We start from the raw sequence: 23,342 nt of genomic DNA on the forward strand, positions 1-23,342 counted from the left end.
TCCTATTAAAAAATCCTGTTAAAGTACATATGTGTGTATACACTGGTTACACGCTGGTCTATGATTCCCAAGGTCAACACAAAACCAGCATGCTTCTTTAGAGAGCGACAGGGCTTTCCATTCCCCTAAGTTAGTCTCGGAAACCTACCGGGCAGTTCTTCCCTGCCTTAAAGTGATGCGACGAATCAGCATTAACTGGATGACAGTCAGCTTATACATGTAATAATGTATGGACACTGGAAGCTGTGGCTAACATTTCTGGTTTCATGGCTATGGTCAGTAAATAAAAGTGGGGAAAATGGGACAATCTTGCTTATAAACCATTTTGGGGGCTCAGGGCTCTCATTAAATGAAGTCGCTAACTCCAGTGAAGTTTGGTTAAAAAGGTGCTCCTAATCTTGTCTTCCAGTGAGATGTAAATGCTTTCTCCTTCTATTGGGGTGACAACTTATTCCAGGCAAGTGCTGATCAACGAATAAAATCCTCTTTAAAAGACAAAAACAATCTTAACGGGGGAATTGGAAGTGGTCCCAGCACCAAGATTTCTCCCATGGTTTTTAAGTTTGCAGGCAAGATGTTGAGACCTGAATATAATTTGTTACTGTTACAAATACTTTGCTTGCACCCTAGAAATATATTTTACTTGAGTCTAGGGAGGTTAATGCTCTAAGATTAGCAAATTTTTTCCCCTGAATTTAACCATAGCAAAGTATCCTAGAAATAAGTTTTTCTTATTCTAATTCTGTAGTCCACCCAAATGCTCACAATCATGAGAGGTTAACTTAAAACAGACAACTCAAACGTTTACTTCAGCCTATGAAGATATATGACAAGTAACTAAAAATATAAATTATTCAAAACCAGAAGTCACCAAACTATAAATCAAACAAAATAAGGACAAAACACAAAATATTATCAAAACTGTACTTTATTTTTCAATACAAGATAAATACCATGCTTGTTACTAGTGCAGTTTTAAGACCAACATTGGCCATATAGCAAACTGCTCAACAGTCACCTAAAGGCTAAAGAAAGAGGACAGAAAGAAAACATTAAACACAGAAACTGCAGTTACAAGTAAGTTAATCAATGGAATGACCTTTTTTAGAAGCTATGGAAGTCTAGTTCTCAGACATCCAAACAGATGCCTATTTAATCAAACATCACCTTACCTTTGCACAGAAATCTTATTGTGAAGTCACCATCATGTGAACAGCTACAATTCTAAGACTGTCTTTGGCCTTCTGGTATCAGACAAATTATTTATAAACTGATTCATAATAATTCATAGATACTGGTGATGTGATATTATACATTTTTTGTTGTTAAGGGCTTTCCGTTTAAAATTGTGTTAACAACTTTATAAGGCTGTACAGAGTTGTAAACTACTCTACTAAAATACCATGGGATGAAGAACGAATGAGTAAGAATAGACCTTTTTTAAGGCGAAAGTCATTAATGTTATAGAGCATTCCTTAGAATACATTATGATTTACCCAAAAAGGATCCTTTCCCATTAAATACCACCTGAGTACTACAATTTTCAAAGTAAAAAAATAAACGTGAATTTACCATTGTATTTTAAAATAACTTACAGAATGCTGAGAAGTGTTACGCAGTAACACCGTGGCAAAAAGAACACCTTTAAAATGAAATGTTTTTACTAACTGCAGGGTCTGCCCAATTATGAAATCAATGTAAGACATTTACACCCATGGTGGAGTTGTAGGACACTCCCACATGAAGAACTCTTGGTAGTATTTACTATCTGTAATTACCATTTCAAAATTTATGTGACTTCAATTAAATGCTAATTTTAGGACTCCCATCACAACGTTAATTGATAGAGCAGGAAGTCTTTATGAAGCTAAAGTATATTTATACCTAAGTATTTATATGTCCCTAACAAAAACCGTAGTAGCTGCATACTCAGATAGTGAATGCTAACCACCTGAAAATTTAAATAACATTAAGACAAACCTAAATCAATTTGAATAAGATACAATTGCCTGAATATTTTTAATATTCATATAAATTCATATTGCTTCTTTCTAATGCCAAGAAAGAAGAGTATAAGACCTTCCTCCCAGAAGCCTAGACATCAGTACGTTTTCTTATTTAACTTATAATAAAAACTTTAATCCTGAATCTTTAGGTTTCTCAAAGTAAGAAAATCTCATTACAAACACAAGGAATGCCATATGTAAGGCCACATCTTAATAAATTTATAATTTTTGGTTGCGTATAAGAAAATTAGTCTAAGGCTTCTCAGAGTCAAGTTGCTAAAAAACAAATACACCAGTGTTTAAACGGCATAATTAAAAAAAAAACCACTGTAAAAGATCAGAATAGAATGATTTGCTACAAAAATCCCACTTAATATATTTTAGCACAAAAAACATCTAATATGTACAATGGATAAGCGTGCACAGGGGTACATACAACTGGAGGAAACATTCACAACAGAGGGCTGTGGGATGCAAATGAACTTAATGAATAGAATTTGAAAAGCAGTTTTCTATAAAACAGTGAGAATCTCAGTAAAGAATGAGAAAATAAACTCCCTCTTAAAAGAATGTAAGCTGAAGCTTAAACACAAATTTTAGCCATCTCATAAGATACAGAAAATGCAATGATCATTGAGGTATAAAAAAACCAAAACATTAAGAACACTCCAACAGAAAAGTCTAGTAGTAGCATATCATTGTATAAAACAGTATGTATTTAGGTTACTGGCACATTTAAATACATATGGGAAAGAGAAAGTCTTTGCCCTTTCAACAATTTACCTCCTTTACTACAAAACAGTATACAACATTCATCAAAACCTCCATGTTTAAAACTGACCTTAAACTATTAAAAAAAAGTAATATTCTCCACAGGAGAATTAAATAAAAATATCGATACAATCCAAATAAGTTCTTTGAGGGCCTCTGAAATTGCAATTAACTGCTTAACTTTCTAGGTAGAAGAGTCACCACATGGGGTAAACTATTATCAATAGCCATGGCAACTTAAATCAAATCTTGCTTATGAAAATGGAAAATAAAGAAGCACTTTCAAACTTACACTGGAATATCCTTTCGACAATATACTTCCTTTTACCAAAAGCAGCAATTTAGAATCTACAGCACTGCTTCAGAAGCAATAATTATTCAGAATTTTACTGGTTGAAAGGCATGTGTCTTACACACCTAACTCCGTGTGCTATGATTTACAATTAAATTCGCTTTCATACCTAATAAATTATTTTCAATTAAAAGGTCTCTAAGACTTAATGTTTTGGTGTTTATGCAAGAATGTATCTCTTTGGATTGTTTTTACACATCAAAAAAAAAGGAGTTTTCATATAACACCAGACCATAAACAATGGAAGGGTTATGCAAAATTTTTGATTTTTTTTTTCAAAAAGGCTTACAATTTTCATCTTTACTGGTATACATTCATCAATTAATCAGGGAGAGAAAGACTTGGCAAAATTACTTGGTTAAACCCAGTTCTTTCTTTCTGAAAACACTAGGAACCATTCTAACTCCTCACATTGTCTGAAACAAAAGTGATGGAATGAGAACGACCAAGTGGGGAAAGGAGTGTCGGAGGATGAGCAATTAAAAGGTTGCACTGATACAAATGAGAAGATAAAAGGTAAATGAAGGACTTAGCTAGCACAAAAATTTCCAGTTTTCATTTCAAGTTCAAGTGCAGTTAGATTTTTGTTATTCCACTTTAAAACTGCTCAGAGAAAAATTTACTATAATGGACATTTTACTTACCTGTTAATTATTAACTAATTTCCCTTGTTATGTCCATACTTCCTCCCATTATATTTTTAATTAAAATATGAGAAAGCCAAGAAATGCCAAAAACTATCAACACTTACACACAAAATCAATCACAACTCTCAAAAATGTTTAAAAGGGGAGGAGGGGAAATTGAATTGCTACCAAAATACTTAAAATCACTGGCGAGCAATAGTTCTAATAAATACCAATATATAATCCAATCACAAATGTTTTAAAATGAAACCGACAATAATATGGGCAGTTCAAAGCCGTGATTTTTGTGGGAAGTCGCTTTGAAGGAGACAGGATGAGATTAAGGACTGTGGTGCAAACAGCTAACAAGCTCCTTCTATACAGATGCATGTTACAACAGATGCATGTTACAATTCAGGGGACTTTTAAGCACTAAAAAATTGGCTACTCTTTCAAAACCAATGTGTGTTATCAGAAGATCACTCAATCTGATCTTTAAAACAAAGGACCTTCCTTCAAAAATGCTTAATTAGGCTGATGCTGTTAATTTTGCAATTAAGAACACGTGCTATTGGGTGCTTTTAATATGGACTTATGAGTCTGAAAAAATATTTTTAAAAATACTAGCATGAATCAAACAAATCACCTATACACAAAACTCCTTATAAACTGTGGAGCTACAGTGCTCCTATGATCTCCCATTACAAATACAAGAGTATTCAACCCAATGTTATAAACATGACACCCTCCAGAAATCTATAGCTGCTGGAAAACCACACTCAGGCTCTCTTTATTTAGCCTTAGTACCCGCTGCACAGCTGTTATCACCTTGCCTATGGTTTTAGAATTCAACCACAAGCATCATCTAGGAAACAGCAATTAACTGCAGCATCAAATCAGAACTATCAAAGCAAAATCTGCTACCAGCTTACAATTCAGTATTTCATACATCTGTGTTTCCATTAAGCTGCATGGCTGTAGCAATTAACATACAAGTTTTTGCTACAATGTTAAAACCACAAATCTTTTGACCCCAACACATTGACTGAATTGTTAATCCATCAAATTTCAATTTTTACAAGCGAACATACCATTCAGCAAAGTCACAAGCTAGCTAGATAAAAATAGCTAAAAAAGCAGAATATAGAAATGTTAAATATCCATGGAATCACCTATTCTAATATCAAAATCAAGGGCAAAAGACACTTAATTAGTATGTTTAATTCACTGAACGCAAGATTAGATTGATGCATATCCAAAAAACGCTATTGCAATGCTTTTTAAAGGACAGTATAAATGTTGTCATAGTAACATTATCTTTAGATATTGCTGAACACAAGACTTTCCCTGAGGTGTAAACATCAAATAACTTGAACAGCTTTACACATCAGCCCCATTAAACAGTTTATTACAACACTACATCTATTGTAATCAAAGTGGTGCTGTTTACAGACATTATCATATGAACATTTTAACAAGAACAAACTACTATAAAAACAAGCATTTACTCGACTTTTTGTTTCCAATTGCTTGCACATTATAATGGCCAAATGTATATAACCAGTAATAAAGTTGCAAAAGCTTTAACTTTTTAAATCACACAGGTATCCTTCAAATAAAACAGTTAAGCAACATATAAAGTAAAAGTAGAGCTACTGGTTACCATTTATGCAGATTTGCTTTATTCAGATCTATTCCTGTTCATTTTATCCATGAATCCTTACAGGGTCAGTTCAATCACAAGAAGCAAACTGCTGCACAAGCGTCATTTCCCCCATGAAGACTGTTTTGTCTTGGAAGGTGTTCCTCTTCCTTCAGCTGTAATGTGTCAAAATTTGTGATGTAGATTTTGCTATTCCCCAGAATACACAGAAAAACGCTGGCTTAACCATACATACATACATACATACACAAGCCGTGCATCTACTTCACTTATATATTCTAACACATAATAAGGATTATCTGAAGCAGTAGCTGCCTTTGTAGTGGAGAAATGCTCCCAATTTATCTGGTGCTTTGATGATAATGGAGGCATTGTGGAATCATTCTTCTTAGAGACGATTGCCTTATCAATTTAGTGACTAAAGCAAGAAATGAAAAAAACAGCTACTGCTTCTGTGATGATGGAAACATTTATAAGTCTTTTTCTAGAGTGTTGCACACTACAAAATTAATGGAAATAAGCTTGGATGACTTTAATGTAAATAATTTTCATTCACCCGCATATCAATTCTATATTAACTCTGAACAATTAAATGTTGAATTGAATGTAAAATGTAGCAAGTTATTTTACAAATTAGTTGCATTTATTTCACACCATACAGGAACTTCTCCAATAATAAATCAAATGTTACAAAATTTGTAAGTGAAATTGATAAATAGGTAGCTAAGTTTGGGCATTTAGATAAATGACACCCACATACAAATCTTTAGATATCATACACATCTTAAAACACTTAATTTTCCTCAACTTCACCTATCTCAAAGTGCCTAGAATATAAAAACTCACCAAGAGCAAGCTACATGTGAATCTACAGTGATATCTCATTGAAACGTCCGTAAAGAAAAATATACAAGATATATTTGATAAACTAAAATTTCAAGACTACATAAATATGCAGATTTCATTAAGAAGTTCACAATTGAAACATTCCATTAACTTGGATATAAAAGATACCTGAAACACATCAATGACTTTAAGTGCAAATTCCAAGAACATTTTAATAAATTTGAGTCAAAATGGCCCATGGTCAGTGATAATTTACCATAGGAATTTAAAAACATTTTGTTCTATAATTAACGAATAATTTACCACAACTATAAGTCACATTTTATGTCCTTTCCTATCTGGCCTATATATAAGCATCAGTACCCATATGTATCCTCAATTGTCCAAAAAAACCCCTAAATTTGATAACTGGGAATCAGAATCCTGAATTTCTCTCTTAGTTTTGGGGTACCTGTGTAGTTTTCAGAGATACTTGGACCATGTTACCCAGCTCTTACAATGTTACCCTCATATTATGATAAGGAAACTACTAATATTTTAAAAGCTAAAATGGCAGCATTCAAATGTTTTGGTGCTTATACTTCTTCAAACTGATAAACTATTAAACAGAGACAAAGTATATATCTGTATCTGACAAAATGACTACTGGGAATTCAAGAAACCTTACTGCAAAACACTGCTATCATCTCATATTAGCTTAAAATTTATTGTGCTACCAGGAATTAAAAATTTCCAACCTTTCCCCCCAAAATACATACGGCCAAGTTTTATTATTCAATGCACCAATGGAAAATTTTACCTGTCTTGCTATAGCTAATTCTGTTCATTAAATTATAATACCCATTACCCAGGATGAAGATTAATCTTTTGCTTGATTATTCTTTAGGTACAAATCTTTTCTATTTATTCTCCCATTTTCACCACACAAACAAAATCTAAAGAATATTCCAGTAGTTTTTAAACACCTATTTCTGAACACTTCACATTTATCCATTTGGAAATACAAAATTTACAATCCCAAGCAGAAGCAAATTTGAAGGCAATACATCCCATTTCCAATAACCAAATTCTACAGTGAAGTCTTAAATGTCTAAGTAGACATCTACATAAAAAAGACATCAGAAAGAAGTTTAAAATGAACATACATTCAATGCCCATGTTTCCAGAATTGCCATTTGGTCAAATCTGTGCTGTCAAAGCCATACAATAACTTTCTTTAGCTCTCATTTATAAAAGATCTGTGTAAACAATTAAAACAACTAAGACAACAAATGGAATCTATAGTCCTTTAATGAAAACAGTAAACCTGAAGACTAAAATTCCAACACAGAAGAAATTCCTCCATTTTGATGCAATGCAAGACCAAGTCAATATTAACAGCTCAAATTATGAGTTTCTCCTAAGGTCACGATTGAGTTCATCTTTCATGTAAAAATTCAAATATATGGGGGACTTCAAAAGTTGATGGAATTAAAAAGACTGTAGAATTTTCTCTCGTTTTTGGAAGCTCCCTCACGTACTTGATATGGTTTGTAGGTTTCCTTATTAATAAATAGAATTAGTGGCGTAGCGGCTTACACACACTCAGCTAACTGCAAGTTCAGCACTTCAAAACCACTAGAAAGACATGGGTTTCCACTCCCATTCAGTTACACTCTCAAAAGCCCATAGGGGGCAGTTCTGCTGAGTGTTGCTGTGTCGGAATAGTCTATATGACAAGGAGTTCAGTTTGGTTATGTAATGAGATACACTTTAATCAATTTAATAAAAATTTTTTTTATTTTTTCCTATCTGAAAATTTCTCCACTTAATGAGGGGAACAGTGATGGGCAAAATAAACACTATCTAAATACAAGGGAATGCAATTCCTTCTTGTATGGGACAGGGCTTATTCCACAAACAATTTTATGTGGAGATTTACAAAAGTCCCTTTTATTATCATTTAATGTCTTCAGCTTTTTTAATTTGGACATAGACTTACCTCATTTTAACTACAGCACTTTATTACAGTATAATATATACATACACAACTGCTGCTTGACTCTAGGTAGTCCACTAAATATACTAGAAACATACTTCATCACACACAAAAAATTAGCTTTGCCCCAAGAGATTCATAAAATGGACCTTTCAAAACAGGCTGTTTTTTAGCTAGAATCCTTTGCAGTAGTTAAATTATGCTATCACAAAAATTAGTAAAGTTGGATAGCACAGGTGGTAACCTTAGCCTCATTTTTGGTAGTAAGATTTTATTTAAGCAACGGTAACTAAATGTTTATTCAATGCCTTCAAATTTACAAACTAAAGCAATGGTAGTGGATTTCACAATGAGATGAGGTGAGAGAGCAAGGTGAACTTCACTGGCACTGAAATAAATTTGTAAACAGGGAACATTAACCATTTATAAACAAAATATTCTTAAACCACAGTGAGCAAAACACTACACACATCCACTCAAGCAATCACTTCCTCTCCTCTTGTCACTTGAACTACATAACTGTGTACAGAGGCCGGTTAAGGAAACTCGAACTACACAATGCAGAGCTAGCATATCTAGATGAAGGCGTTAAAGACATACAAAACAGGGCCGGGAAATATTAGGATGGTCTTAGGTGACCCCAGGTGCAGAAATAAAAATGTAATCTTATTAATAACAATTACTATCAGTCATCAGGTAGTTAAGATAATTTTCACATAGGCTTTAAAAAATATTATTCTTAAGGAGATGAAATATCTAGATACGGTTTTAAAAACAACTTAAATCCTTTTTTGAACTTTTCATGTAACACTCACCCCAAAATTAATGCAAGGATACATAAGCAGTATCTCATGGCTGAATAACAAATGCAAAGCAGCCTAAATCTTGTGTATTTAACAATAAAAATCAAAGATCCAGTATAGTAGGCAGAAAGTAGAAAAAGTGAAGACAATCTAAAGCCCCAAACAAAATCTTTTAAAATTTTACCAAAGAAGTGGATAATCAATTGAGAGTAATATACAAAGCCCCAGAAAGCAAGGAGACTCTGAATAGAGCATTTAAAAATTTTTTCCTTTCATGACTTTCTGGTTCACAAAGCAAAAGCTGAACTGTTTAAAGAAACGTGCTGCGCTGGACTGTTCCAAAGAGGACACAGAGAAAACAGCTATGAAAGTAAAACCATTTCTGTGTACAGTATTACAGCACCGGACTACTTTTATTTTGCTCAGAGTGGTCTGAGAATAGTAGCAGAAATTACAGATTATGAAGTACATAGTATTTACAAACGGAAATTTACAATATTGCTATATTCCCAGGGAAATAGTATCTATGTGAACTTTAATAGTGAGTGGTTTCAGAAAAACTAATACATTTTTTTAAAGTTAGCGAATGCAATTAACATTACTAACAATCCAAACACAAAAAAATTAAAATGGGACAGACATTAACAACTTGCCAACATCATTGAATTTCAAGTTGAATGTGAGGGGAGGAGGGGTGCCCTTTTGGTCACTCATCATCATTTTAATAAGATTACATTACTGTTTTATTATATACAGATTTAAAACTAACATTCACTCTAGCTTTCATTCCAATTAGTCCATTTAAGATTTACATGAAAGCTCAAAAAGCCTCCTATTTTAAAACTCCTAAAGAGATCAACAAAAGACTGTATTGTATAGTTAAATGATAAAATTTGCAAGTGGTCCTTTGTTAATTAAGAGTTTTCATTTGAATATGTGATCCCAGTCCCCACCCCTATTCACATCTACATCCACAATCAATACTTCGTATAGCAAAGGTACAATTTTCGAGTGTAACAGACTCTTTTGCACTGGAAATGCGTATTATGTAACTTTTCTTAGATGAAGGCAGATAACAATATTACAACTCAATTCTGATTAATGTACAAACAAAACATGGGAATTCTGGCATGGTACATCAGTGAATCAGAAAAAAAAAGTCAACATATTGCAAGTTTGTAATTCATAGATAATGCCTGAATGTAATGCAACTCAAGTTATGACATATATAGTTAAGTGAACACCATTATTGAACTACAATGCTAGTTAATTGAAATAATAAAATTAACATTGGACTTTTCCCAAAGTGTTCAATTGGCTGGTAGTTTTACTAAAACCAATTTTAAAAAAAACACCTCAATAACTAACTTTGGGGATAAAATGGTTCACAGCCCCCCTGAAGTGCTCATGCACTTTGTATATGACTGAAACTATATGCAAGGTTCAACAGCATGCTTTGTTAACTAGAGGCTTGTGGACAGCTTACGAAGTATAAATAAAAATTCAAATTTGGGGGATGAGAGTAGGGCAGAACCTTACTATAAAAGGAATGACTGCTGTTAAGTCAAGCATTTCAGATGAAAACCTAGCCACAATTCACTTAGGCAGCTGATAGAAGCTGAGAAATTTCTTTAGAAGGGCTCAAACCTGCCCTCCAGTTCATTTCCTATGGATCAAAACACTGGTCAGAGTGGTCGTAAAAGGAGGAAAAGAAACACTGAAGCTGCCCCTCAGTGCTCTTGGAGCTCCAGCTAGTGTCAAACGGTTAAAAAAAAAGGACTCAAACCCAATTAATTGAGGGTGAGTAGGATAGAGGACAGATGGGAGGGATGTGAAGCTACATCTTTAAAATTTAATGTCTACTACATTTACATAATACATCTAATTCTCATACTAAAATAATTTCAATAAGCTTCGTTTTTAAAGTGAAAGATGGTTTGAGACTTATGTTTTGTAATGCAATACATGGAGAACTGGTTTAGACATTAAAATTTTATATTCAAGATGCATATTTTAAATGCAAGGAAAAGTATTTAAAAACAGCCTTTTTATATTAAAAAAAAAACCCTGAAAACTGCTAACAGTGTAATAATTTATCTGTGGTACAGAAAAGCCAAACTTACATATTTTCTAAATAGCATTATTCAGATAATTTCATCTGCTAAAATAAATGTTATGGTTAAAGAAACTGCTTTTCTGTCCCAATTACATACCCTCGGTAAACCCTTTGATTCTGCCAACAATCATTTAAATACTAAAAAATGAAAATGATCTTAAAAGGATTTTATTTAGCCTAACTTAATTTGGATAGACCAAAAACATACAGAAATATTTGTTTACAGAATAACCTTTATGTCACATGCAGAAACCTTGTGGTTAACACCTCCCTCCCAGTTTTCACATGAATGCTGTTTACAAATAGAAAAATAAAATTACACGTGAAAATGAAGTTTAAACAGATAATCCTCTTCACTTTATGAAAAATGTACACAAGAAATAATTTCAAAATACAGGAAAAAACACAATGATTATGATTTATGAATGACACAGCAAAGAAAAGTATTTGTTATTAATTTAGGGTGTATGGGTTGATACCATTTAAAATTTTTAGATAATGACTACTGTGACTGAACCCATTTTAATTCAATAACTTCTGCATCCGTTTTGCAACTTGCCCCCCTTTCTTTAAAACCAAATTGCCACGAAAATATTGCCTTTTCTAAAAAAAAGGAAAAAAGCTTTTTCAAAGTTAAGAAAGCATCCTCCTGGATTATAAAATAACTGGTTATATTTTCATTACAAATTCCAGGGACAAATAAAATTAGGTTAAGAATAAATTTATTTAGAAAATTCAAGGGCATAATTAAAGAGCTCCGTATTTTATATTTCAGTCATGTAAATTTTTATTACAAAAAAATCCTATTTTAAGGTTTTAGAAGTACACAGTAAGTCCTCTTGATTATTTGTTTGCTTCTTAACGACTATTAGTAATCTGCACCTAAAAGTAAAATAGCTCAGCAATAAACAAGGATGGTTAAAATCTTTACCTGCCATTACTTACCTGTCATTTTTCTCAGATGCTTCCAGGAGATTAAATTCATAACATGTAGTTGGATGCTTTAAAAGGTAGGTATATACTGCATAAACAACAGCCTTAGAGTTATAATTACTGTTCATAACACACAAGCCAAATTCAACAGGATGGAGGCATACCCACCTTCTCTAACGATGACGGTACTCGCGCTCCCGGTCCCGCTCTCGGTCCCGGTCCCGGTCCCGATCCCGGTGCCTCTCTCTTTCTCTGCTTCTCTCTCTATAGTAATCGTCATGCCGATCTCTACTACGGGATTTATGACGGCGACTCTTTTCTCGTGATCGACTATGGTCCCTTTCTCTTGATCGTTCACGTCTTCTAAAAGAAATTAATGGATTAATCCTCTCCATAATTTTACAGCTTGAAAGAGAATTAAATAGTTTGATGTTTATGAAAACCTAAAGCAGCAAAAACTTTTCAAAATCTACCACTAATAATCATAAGTTAGGAATTTCTTTTAAAGAAAATTTGTAATGAGGCACATTATGGTAATATATCATGTTATCTATCACAAGAATTCATCTAAAATATGTCATTATCTACTGAATAAGAAAACCAGAAAGACCAAGAGAAAATTTCAAAGCACCTATATTTCAAGCCAAATAATATCTAAGAACATAGTTGGGCTACCTTTTTTTTTTTTTTTCAGGAAAAAAAAATTACTCACACTGTGGCAATTAAAAACTTGTAAACTACAGCCCATCACTCAGGATAAAGTGTAAGAATCTGTTTTTGCAGCCCCCTCAGGAGGCATTATCACGCACTAAATATAAAATCTTAACATATAACAGAATGAAGATTCTTTTTTACCTACACCCAATGAGGGGGCTTCAAAAAATTCACTGAAAATGAAAAGATAATGGAATTTTCCCACAAACGTTTTGAAGCCCCCTCACATATATCATATTTATATAATCATAATATGGTTTACTAGGAACATGACTCTATTAAGACTAATAACTAGCAAAACCACCATTAGAATTTCAGGTCTAGAATACTGTCTGCTTTGTACTTAATAAGGAGAAATGTTTCATCAGTTTCTCTTATTTTCACCACGACTTAAACACAGACTTAAAAATTAGGATACTTTCCACTAACCTAGTCAAGGCCATCAGTATGATTTAGTGATAAACCCCAAACGAACACTTATGTTAAGGATTAGAATTCTGCTAAATTCATAAGGAAGTAATAAATATCTAGTAGCTTAAACAAGAAATATCTCAGTCTTGTATTTTTGTACCAGAAAGCTAGGTCCAGCAAGCATTTTTGTTACAAAGTTCCTTGTCAAGTTCCAATTGGTTACTTTGGAATCAAAAAGTTACAGACTATAATGTTCAGACACAATGGTTCTCACACTGGATCCCAAAAGTATACCTATAAAGTTAGTACACCTAAGACATGTTCCCTTTCTTAGTGAAGAAAACTATACCACTAATTAAGAGTATATTACGTCTCACATGAAGACTAAAGATTTTCCTTTTTAAATTATGTCAATTTTCAGATTAGTAACGCCAAAAACAAGCAAAAAGCCTGTCAAATAAGAAAAAAACCCTAGAAGCCGAGCATTCACACCTCCAGGGCCTATTCAGGCATTAGAAATACCAAGAGAGGTATAATGAATTATAGCGCACTAGGAAATAAACCAGGATGGCAAACCAACCAGGGGAAAAGCTCTTCCTAAGAAGTTCGATTGAGTTGGGTCATGAAGGATGAAAAGTTAAGGAAAGGGACTCCCATCAGAAGAAATGCAAAGTTTAAAATCAGCAAAGTAATCTAATCAATGGCTTGATGTGCCCGAGGAAAGAAGCCATGTACAATTGGAAAACCAGTAAGCAAGGGGTGGGGTAACAAGACGAAACTAAAATGATTGGCAGAAATTGCACTACAAAGTGGCTCTTGATGGCAATTTTATTTTTAAGAGCAAATAGAAACCCTAGAAGGGTTTCAAACAAATATCTAACATTGATTTAGAGTAAAAAAGTTAAAAAAAAATCTTACAGTTCTCCCAAGCACAAATTCTCATTTGTAAACTAGAAGGTTTCAATCTACATAAGACAGAAAAGTGTTACCTTGATCCAGAACCGTAAGACTTGGACTCAATTCCATGAAGGCAATCTTGCAAAGAGCTAATAAGGACTTTGCAGCGATCATCGGCAGATACTTTGGATTGTTTAATTAAGGAGATTGCAGTTACCAATGTCTCAATAGCACTCCCATAATCACCTGTGGCAGAAGGGGAAGGTAAAGTCGAAGAAATCTGATTTCCAAAATGCCACTTAGGTTAAGATTTAAATAAAAAACAATTTTCATTTTTTGCAAAAAGCTTTTATAGTACATACTCATACGTGTAAAACTAACCAATGTGTTACTTACTATTACTTTATAGCTGTGTGAAGCAGTTTAACATTTCAAAAATATAAGAATAAGTGAGCTGCTAAGAGTGGTGATACCGGGGGAACTGATTACAAGAACCTACATATAAGCCCTCCCCTGGGGGACGGACAACAGAAAAGTGTGTGAAGGGAGACGTCGGCCAGTGTAAGATATGACAAAAGAATAATTTATAAATTATCAAGGGTTCATGGGGAGTGAGGGGGGAAATGAGCTGATGCCAAGGGCTTACATGGAGAGCAAATGTTTTGAGAATGAAGAGGGTAAAGAATATACAGGTGTGCTTTACACAATTGATGTATGTATGGATTGTGATAAGAGTTGTATGAGCCCCCAGTAAAATGATTTAAAAAAACAAAAGACTAAGTGAGCTTCTGGGCCTAAGAACTAGAAACAAAACCCACTGCCAACAAGTTGATTCCAACTCATAGTAACCCACTGCAGCCTCATCATTCTAGCAGCAAATGACTTAATTCACTCTGCCACCAGAGCTCCTTGAAGGCCCCTAACTTGGGGGGGGGGGGGGGAATCTTTCGCTTATACTGAAATTTTCAATTCTTTTAAATTGTAGCACAGATAATTGAGTGCTGGTTGGTTCAACCCCCCTTAGAGGAGCCCAGGATGCCTGATCTGGTAATCTACTTCCTAAAAGTCACACAGCCTGACAACCCTACAGAGGAGATCTATTCTGCACACTTGGGAACTCAGCACATGGCCGTCACTGGCACTACCAACAATTTGGGAAGATTAAAAAGTCCTTTTGTATGTAAACAGCACAATGGTGACACAGTGAAGTATCAGATTGCTCATCCAAAGGTGGAGGGTTCAAAAGATAAGGCAGTCCTCTCAAACAAACCAAAGTCACTGCCTTCCAGTCAGAACTGACTCATAGTGACCCTGTAAGGCAGAGAACTGCCCTTGCCAGAGTCTAAGAATTTCACTGTTTATGCGAGGACAAAGCTCTCTCTTTCTCCGAAGGAGCTGCTGGTGGTTTCAAACTTCTGGCCTTACAGATCACAGCCCAACACATAACCACTGAACGGCCAGGGCTCCTAAAGAGATTTTAATCTGTCCTAAATCCATTATGGGTCAGAATTGACTTGATGGAGGTAGTTATGTAAATGGGTCACCAAATAGACTGCACTAAAATTTTAGGTCTGATGCAAGGAAGAAATAATACAAGCAGAAATATACAAACCAGCACTGGCATCAGACACAGCTCTTGAAATGGCACTGCTTGAGATTGCCCTATTTCTATTCATGATTTCTTCAAACTCAGCTTCACTCAATGGTGTTCTTGCCGTATCCATTTCTCTATGAAATCAAAATAAATAATACATTACACTCAAAACAATTTTCTAAGTTAATCATAACAATATGAAGCAGAGCCTTAGAGATAGTGATTACTTTTACAAACTGAAGCAGGCTAATTGTTTCTACAAAGCCAAATTCACAGTAGAGTGATACTACATGTCTGATTAAGAGAACATAAATTTCAAAAAGGAAAAGATCTTCTACTTTGTTGCCATTGCATCTCTAGAATGGAATATTTATTTTCTAAAAAGAGTAAACATCCCAAGATTTTCTAGAACGGCTGGACAATTAGTGACTACGTGTACAATTCAATAGGAGGCATGTGTTTTAGCCATCCTCTAAAACAGTGGTTCTCAACCTCCCTCATGTCGCGACCCTGTAATGCAGGTTCCTCATGTTGTGGTGACCCCCAACCATAAAAATTATTTTCATTGCTGCTTCATAATTATACTTTTGCTACTGTTTTGAATCGGGTGAGCCCTGTAAAAGGGTCAGTCCACCCCACAAAGGGGTTGCAACCCACAGGTTGAGAACCGCTGCTCTAAAACGTTATAAAGAAATAGCTAATTAACTTTGTACATGCTTATACACTATTACATATTTATATGGTATCTCTCAAATAATTTTAAATATTCCCAAATCCTTTCTACATAATTACTCGCAAATATTTATAAACATCCTTAACACATTGTGTTATTCAAAAATACATTTGTGGTTCCAACTAAATGTTGTGCCTTGTATCTATCTATCCCCCAATAAAACCTTAGGTAAAAATCTGTTCTCCAATTTACAAACAAATTAACATTCTTGAAAATCTGAAATTACAGAAATTCTCTATATGTTATGGAGAAATTCTGTGTTATGGAAAAGGATGAGAGTTAACAAATTTTCAAACCAACTCACATTAACATTCTCCTATACGGTAAGGGTAACTACTGATATGTATACTTTAGAACCAAAGTGAACACAAGTTATTCATTGCATCTCTAAAGCAAGGTAACTGTAAGTAGACAGTGTGTCACAATAAAATGTACTGATGACTCGGGCCTGTGCAAATTGTACAGAATTCAAAGACTCCAAATCTATTCCTGCAGGACAGTATCAGGTAAATTTAAATATAGAATAGTTTAATAATGGGAATTAAAGAAAATTAAAAATGGCAGGGAAGTAGGATAAAGAATGGGTACAAGAATGAAGAAAATGCTCTAATATTTATTGTGGTGGTGATTTATATATATTAAGTATATATTTAAAACAGATGAATTATGATATGAGTTATATGTCAATAAAACTTTAAAAAATGTCTCACCTAATAAGTTATTGCTTGGGACTTATTAAAAAAGTTTGTACAGTGGGTCCCAGAGAAGACATTTTATTCAGCAGCAGAAAAGACAGACTGATAGTTTTAAATGAACTTAGAAACCAGAAATAATTTTGTAGCTAAAATGGTATATACAGTGTCTTAGCTCACATCCTGATTTCCAAAATTTCCCTCACTGGTATTCTTCCATGTGTTTGTGTTGGCCCTTTGTAAGTTTGTAACTAAGGTAGAAAATGCGTTTGCTGGGATAAGGAGATCAGATGACTGGAAATGTAACACAAAACTAGCTGCTAGCTGAAGAGAAGGTTTTGTTTAAGAAGTTTCAGGATGTTACAATCTCTAAATACAAAAGATAAAATTTCTGATGCTTAAGCTGTAAGTATAAACTCTCCCCATTTCAAATGATTCTATTCTTTCAATAAAATTTTTGTTTTTAATTTTTAAAAAGAGGGATACTCAGAAGAAACAGACAGGGGTACTTGACATTTAAAGTTCTTCTTGAAATTTAAAGTTCTTCAGACATAATATAGTTTCTTTAAAATTTTGAGTATGGACGGCTTTTAAATCACTTTAAAAACAGGCTCAAAAAATAGGCTCAGATGATTTAGTTGAACAGTGATTCTACCCAGCTTTTCACTAAGGAATTCCATTATTTTAAATTTCCACAAAACCTCTTTTTATTTTTTTAAACAAGATTTTACCTACCCAAGTAATCTTATAACTTAAACATTTTGTGAAGTCAAAGTTCTTATTATGGCTGTTCAAGCCCTGTTTCTATAACCCCCACCTAATGACTGGGTGGGACGAGGCAAGCTGGGTATGTGAAACATTAAGAGGAGATTGGTTGACCTAAGAGCCATTTCAAAAGCAAAAACAATTCCTGGGACCACTAAAGATGAAATACTTCCTTTCATTATACGTGTCTTGGAAGTTCATTTGATTAGAAAAAAGTAATAATATGCAAACAGAAAAGATAGTTTTTAGAATATCATTAATTTAACAATTTTGTAGTGAATGTAATTTTTCTATTTTCCACTGGCATTTAAATCTATACTTTTATATGTACTTAATTAAAAATAAAGTAATTTATCTGTGTTTTACAATATTTTTTCAAAATGTTTCATTGGCAAAGTTTGACATCTATTTAGTAGCTAATGAATATATAATTTAACTTATCGTATATTAATTTGTATTAAAACAGAAGGGAAAGTGAGATGCAAGTTAATTTGAATTGTATTTTTTAAATTTGAGCTTAATATATCAAAGTGGGAAAAGGTAGACATGTCTAGATAAGATCTGATAGAATTGAAGTGTTTCTTCAGTTATGGTTATAAGTATCATTAAAATTCCAAATAACAATAATAAAAAAAGTTTCAACATTTTAAATTGTATGCATTGTAAAGGTGTGTGTGTGTGTGTGTGTGTGTGAACTTGAATGGAGCATTTAACCTGAAAATTAGTTTATGTGTGATTAGTGTAATATAAAAATGACACGCTAATAAACTTTGTAAAACTAAAAAAAAAAAAAAAGATGAAGAGCCACCAGCAGAAGCTATGCCACACCAAGACCAGAGGCCAAAGAACCACATTACTGAGAGACTGAAGACTGACTGGCTGAGGTGAGTAAGGTGTTGCTGTGGGCCAATGACTGTATCCTTAATGTTTTATGATACTTACTGGCTGATAGTAAATCTTTCAATGTTCCTAATAAAACCTCCTTAATCATTATTGCCTAAGTTGTGCCTGGCCCTTGCCAATGGACGGATTAATAAATCCAGCAGAATAAAGTGTCATAGCAGGAATGGTTGTTATAGTAGGGTGTGAAAACTGAAGGAGGGTGTGGGCATGTCTGACCTCTGCCTTGGGGCAGGCTGGCCTTAAGCTGATGTAGAGAATGGATTTTCTTTTTTCCTTGTGTAGCCAAAGAAAGTGAGACAGGGTCCCCAAGTTAAGCCATTTTTGCAAGTTCCCACTTAAATTAAAAAATTAGTGATCTCACAATAGATACTTCATTATTACGTTGGCTATAATCAGAAAATTGGGGCTGAGAGACCTTACACAAACATCTAAACAGTATATACAGAAACTGATTCATGGCTGGTGGAATTATAAAATGCTCAAATTTCTAGGTATATATTTCAAAGATCCAGAAGCATGGAAACAGATTCCTGCACACCAATGTTCTCTGCAGCAATATTCACAATTGTCAAAAGGTGGGAAAATCCAAATGTCCACCAAGAGATGACTGAACAAAGTATTATACAATGGAGTATAATTCAGCCACAAAGAGAAGTGAACTTAAAATGCATGCTTCAACATGGACAAAACTGGAAAACACTACACTGATTAAAATATGTCATTATAAAAAGACAATAATTATGTTTCCATTTGGGATACTTACAAGACAAATACATAGTGACCTAAGTTTGTGTAGTGTGGTTGCCAAGGTAGAAGGGAAAAGGAGCCCTAGAGGCCTAGTGGCTAGCTAGGCACAGGACTACTAACTGAAAGGTCCCAGTTCAAAACCACTAAATGGGGCTTTCTACTCCCATAGCAGTCTCAGAAACTCACAGGGGACTTCTACCCTGTCCTATTTGATTGACACGAGTCGCCACTGACTCAATGGCAGTGAGTTTGGAGGGTAAGAGTTACTGCTTAATAGGAACTGAGTTTCTGATTAAGGATACTAAATTAAAACATTAGAAATGAGGAACACAATGTCACCGAATTCTACACATAAAACTGATTCAAATGGTACATGTTTAGCTATGTATATTTTACCACTGCTTTTTAAAAAACACTCATTGGGGGGGAGCGGGGAAGGAGGGGGAAAAAAGAGGAGCTTAAGTGGAGAGTAAATGCTTTGAAAATGATTAGGATGTGCTTTATACAATTGATGTATGTATATGTATGGATTGTGATGAGTTGTATGAGCCCCTAATAAAATGTAAAAAAAAAAGAAACTGAAAAAAAAAAAACTCATTAGAAGTAGGATAGTTAGTCTACACAATTCCTGAAAACCAATACTATCCGCAAACAAACCAAGTGATTCCTAAAGCAATAAAACTTTAGTGTCTGTGATGATTCATCAATAGAAAATTAGATTTAGGCCTTAAAAGTATTCAAACTAGCATAAGGAGGGGTGCGACTTTACATTATCTTTATTAATCCCTTTTAATTTAAAAGTGGAATTGAAACCCTAGGATTTAGTAACTTGCCCTAAGTCACAAGGCTACATAAACGCAGAGCTTGACCTATTCCTGACCCTGGTCCTTTGCATTCAAGGTAACCTGCTGCCTTTCAACTAGAAAATACAAAAATTAACTATCTAGGGCAGGGGTTGGCAAACTTCACCTTGAACACCATATGCAGCTCTTGTTATGTAAATGTGGATCTGAAGTAAAACTGAATAATTTTAAAGGCTCATATTCAGATAATGGTGATTTCATTTATTTGTAAAAATATATTTATGGCTCTCAAATAATTTTCAAATTGTTGTGAGGGACAAGATTGGCTCTTGTGTCTCAAAAGTTTGCCAGCCTCTGATGTAAGGAAGGTCAACTTTAGGGGATGGAGGTTAGAGTACATTTCACTAATCAAAATGACTAAGTCTACTTTCAGATCATATTAACTTACCTTCCAGGGGGCCCATAGTCACCCCTATCATATGGTGGAGGTCGGCCATATGGGTCTGTAGGTGGTGGACCCCGGCTATCTGACGTAGGCATACCGCTGTTAGTTGGCGGAGGAAAGAAAGCTGGGTTCACATGTGGAGCTGGTGGAGGGGCACCTGGAGGTGGTCCAGGCAGATGCGGAGGAGGAGCAAGTGTAAGGGGTGGCCCAAGAGGGCCAGGTGGACGAGGTGGAAAGGGGCCTGGAGGTGGTGGTGGTCCCTGTTGTGGAGGTGGTGGGCCAGGAGGGGGGCCGTAGCCTGGAACTGGAGGTGGAGGACCAGGAGGAAGTGGACCCAATGGAGGCTGCCCAAAAGGTTGTCCAGGAAAAAGAACTGGTGGTGGAGGGCGATCTCCTCGATTAGGAGGCCCAGCTAATGGAGGAGGCAGAACCTGACCAGGAGGTGGGGGACCTGGTGGACCAGGTGGGCCTGGAGGACCTAATGGCGGACGTGGTGGAGTCTGTCCAGCTATAGAATAAAGGAGAAAGAAAAAGAAAAGAAAACTTCAATAAGATATTTAACCATTATGCAAGATTAATCTCTTAAAAGCATAACCCATAGACCAAGATTCTTTCTCTTTAAATGAAGCCCATATAATAAATGCTACACTATCAACTACTCAGATGAAGTATATCCTTACAAATTTAACTAGCTCAATTTATCCTTAATAAATTATAATAACAGTTTAATTAAGAAAATTACATTGTTTAGAGTTATTTTCCATCTTTCAGTGTATACACACTTCTTACAGTGAAATCACCCACCTTATATTCTACTCTGATGCCAAGCTAGAAAGTGAAATAAGGAAAATTGGTCTTGAAAGGATTTTTTAAGAGGTAAGAAAATAAGACGGATGTAAATATTCTATATATAAGTCAAGCAAGTTTGGAGAAAAATAAAGACCTTTTAGGCCAAAAATGGGTATTTCCTCTATGCTGTGCCCCATATGCCATGGAATCCTAGTTTCCAGGAACAAAGGCCGAGTTCCTTTAACAAGATGCTTGATCAAATTTCCTGGATTCCAAAAATAGCATAACAAGGAGAGTAAGTCACATTAATAATGCATTGCTTGAAAAAGAGAGAAAAGGAAAAGAGGCATTAGGTAGACATGTTTTATCCATGATAATTTAAGTAAAATTTTACCTGGAAAAGGTGGGGGTGGCCCGCCTGGTCCTGCTGGCCCAGGAAATCTGTCCCCACCGGGAACAGCCCCTGGAAAACGGCCCCGTCCTCTACCACCTTGTGGAAATGCTGCACGTGAACTGCCTCCTGGAGGACCAGCTTTACCTTCCCCAGACATTTGTCCTGATTGTGTAGCTGCAAATATCCAAATACTCATAAATAGCACTTATTAAAATAGTTCTGTGAAATGTAACCACTGTTACTAGGAACAATTCTATTTCAAACTTCAATTGTACTACTACACATTAATTTGCAGGTGCCTTGGGCCTGTGCAAACTACATAAGAGTCATTAGGAAAATAGTCACATCAATTTTAAGTTCCTCTGAAGCGTCAAAATCCAGGTTTAGATGTATACCCAATAAGTAAATAGGGGTTACTTTCAAAATACCAGTACTTTGCAGCAGCCAAGACCGAAATTCTTCAACAGAAATCTTAATTTCAGTAGCATAGATCATTTAAATTTTGTAACATATCTTCAGTTAAGTCTTAAGTGCTAAAACATTAAAAGAAAAACAACTTCTTCAATTGCTGTTAATTACATCATTCATCTTATCTCTTTAAATGACAACATTCCTAAGTATGTCAATAGCAAATCTTTTCTATATTTACTTTACCAAGTGAAGTCTTGGTGCCAGGCAGGAAAATATACAAACAAACCAATGTTTTCTAGTTATTAGTGATCTCTCCCCAACTATTAACAAATATGCAAAATTCTCTTTAAATATAAGGATCAGAACATAGTTTCTTCCTTGTTCTAAGGTGGGAATAATGAGTCGAGAATGGTACTGAAAAACTTGCATGGTGTTAGGTCAGTAACATGGGTTTATAGTCATAAATCCTAATTAAACCAAAATCAAAGCATTGATCACTTCCCTAGCACAACACCTGGCAACAATAGTTAACATTTACATTTTTAAATAAAAGCGTCTGATGGATAGCTTACTTTTCCTGGACTGCATTTCAAACTGACTCAGGAACTGTTTATTACATGGCGTTACAACAGGATTCTGACCATGTAGTTCTCTTTTAGGCAACAAATCCATTAACTTTTTTGAGGATGCTTCAGATCCAACACCAACAAGAGCAAACCTAACAAGTTTTAAAGGGGTGAGAATAGAAAATGAGGAGGGATTAATGATGTTACTATTATAAAGGAAATAGTCTTCATGCCCTCTGACATACAAAAGGTTTAAAATGCTTAACACTGTACAAGTTCACACTTAACTTTTGCAGTCCTATCTCATTTCCTACCTTCCCTAAGCCTTACAGAAGCACTGGTCTACTTTTTGTCTCTATGGACTTGATTTGCCTGTTGGGATAT

At 34.7% G+C, this 23,342-nt stretch overlaps 1 protein-coding gene across 6 annotated transcripts in view; it reads right to left on the reverse strand.

Moving 5' to 3' along the window:
* Nucleotides 1-934: 934 nt before the first annotated feature.
* Nucleotides 935-23,342, reverse strand: part of CPSF6 (cleavage and polyadenylation specific factor 6) — a 32,629-nt gene continuing 10,221 nt past the window's right edge. Inside the window, exons 4-11 of one of the 6 annotated variants that reach the window (XM_075551306.1) lie at nucleotides 22,965-23,110; nucleotides 21,982-22,155; nucleotides 21,742-21,852; nucleotides 20,802-21,306; nucleotides 15,729-15,844; nucleotides 14,209-14,362; nucleotides 12,263-12,454; nucleotides 935-5,573 (exon numbers count right to left, since the gene is read on the reverse strand). In XM_075551306.1, coding sequence (XP_075407421.1) covers nucleotides 12,268-12,454; nucleotides 14,209-14,362; nucleotides 15,729-15,844; nucleotides 20,802-21,306; nucleotides 21,742-21,852; nucleotides 21,982-22,155; nucleotides 22,965-23,110 — 1,393 coding nt within the window. In that variant the 3' untranslated portion in view covers nucleotides 935-5,573; nucleotides 12,263-12,267. The other 5 variants (XM_075551302.1, XM_075551303.1, XM_075551305.1 and 2 more) reach the window with 5 other exon arrangements.

Source organism: Tenrec ecaudatus, chromosome 6 (assembly GCF_050624435.1).
Source record: "Tenrec ecaudatus isolate mTenEca1 chromosome 6, mTenEca1.hap1, whole genome shotgun sequence".
In the NCBI taxonomy this organism is placed as follows: domain Eukaryota; kingdom Metazoa; phylum Chordata; class Mammalia; order Afrosoricida; family Tenrecidae; genus Tenrec; species Tenrec ecaudatus.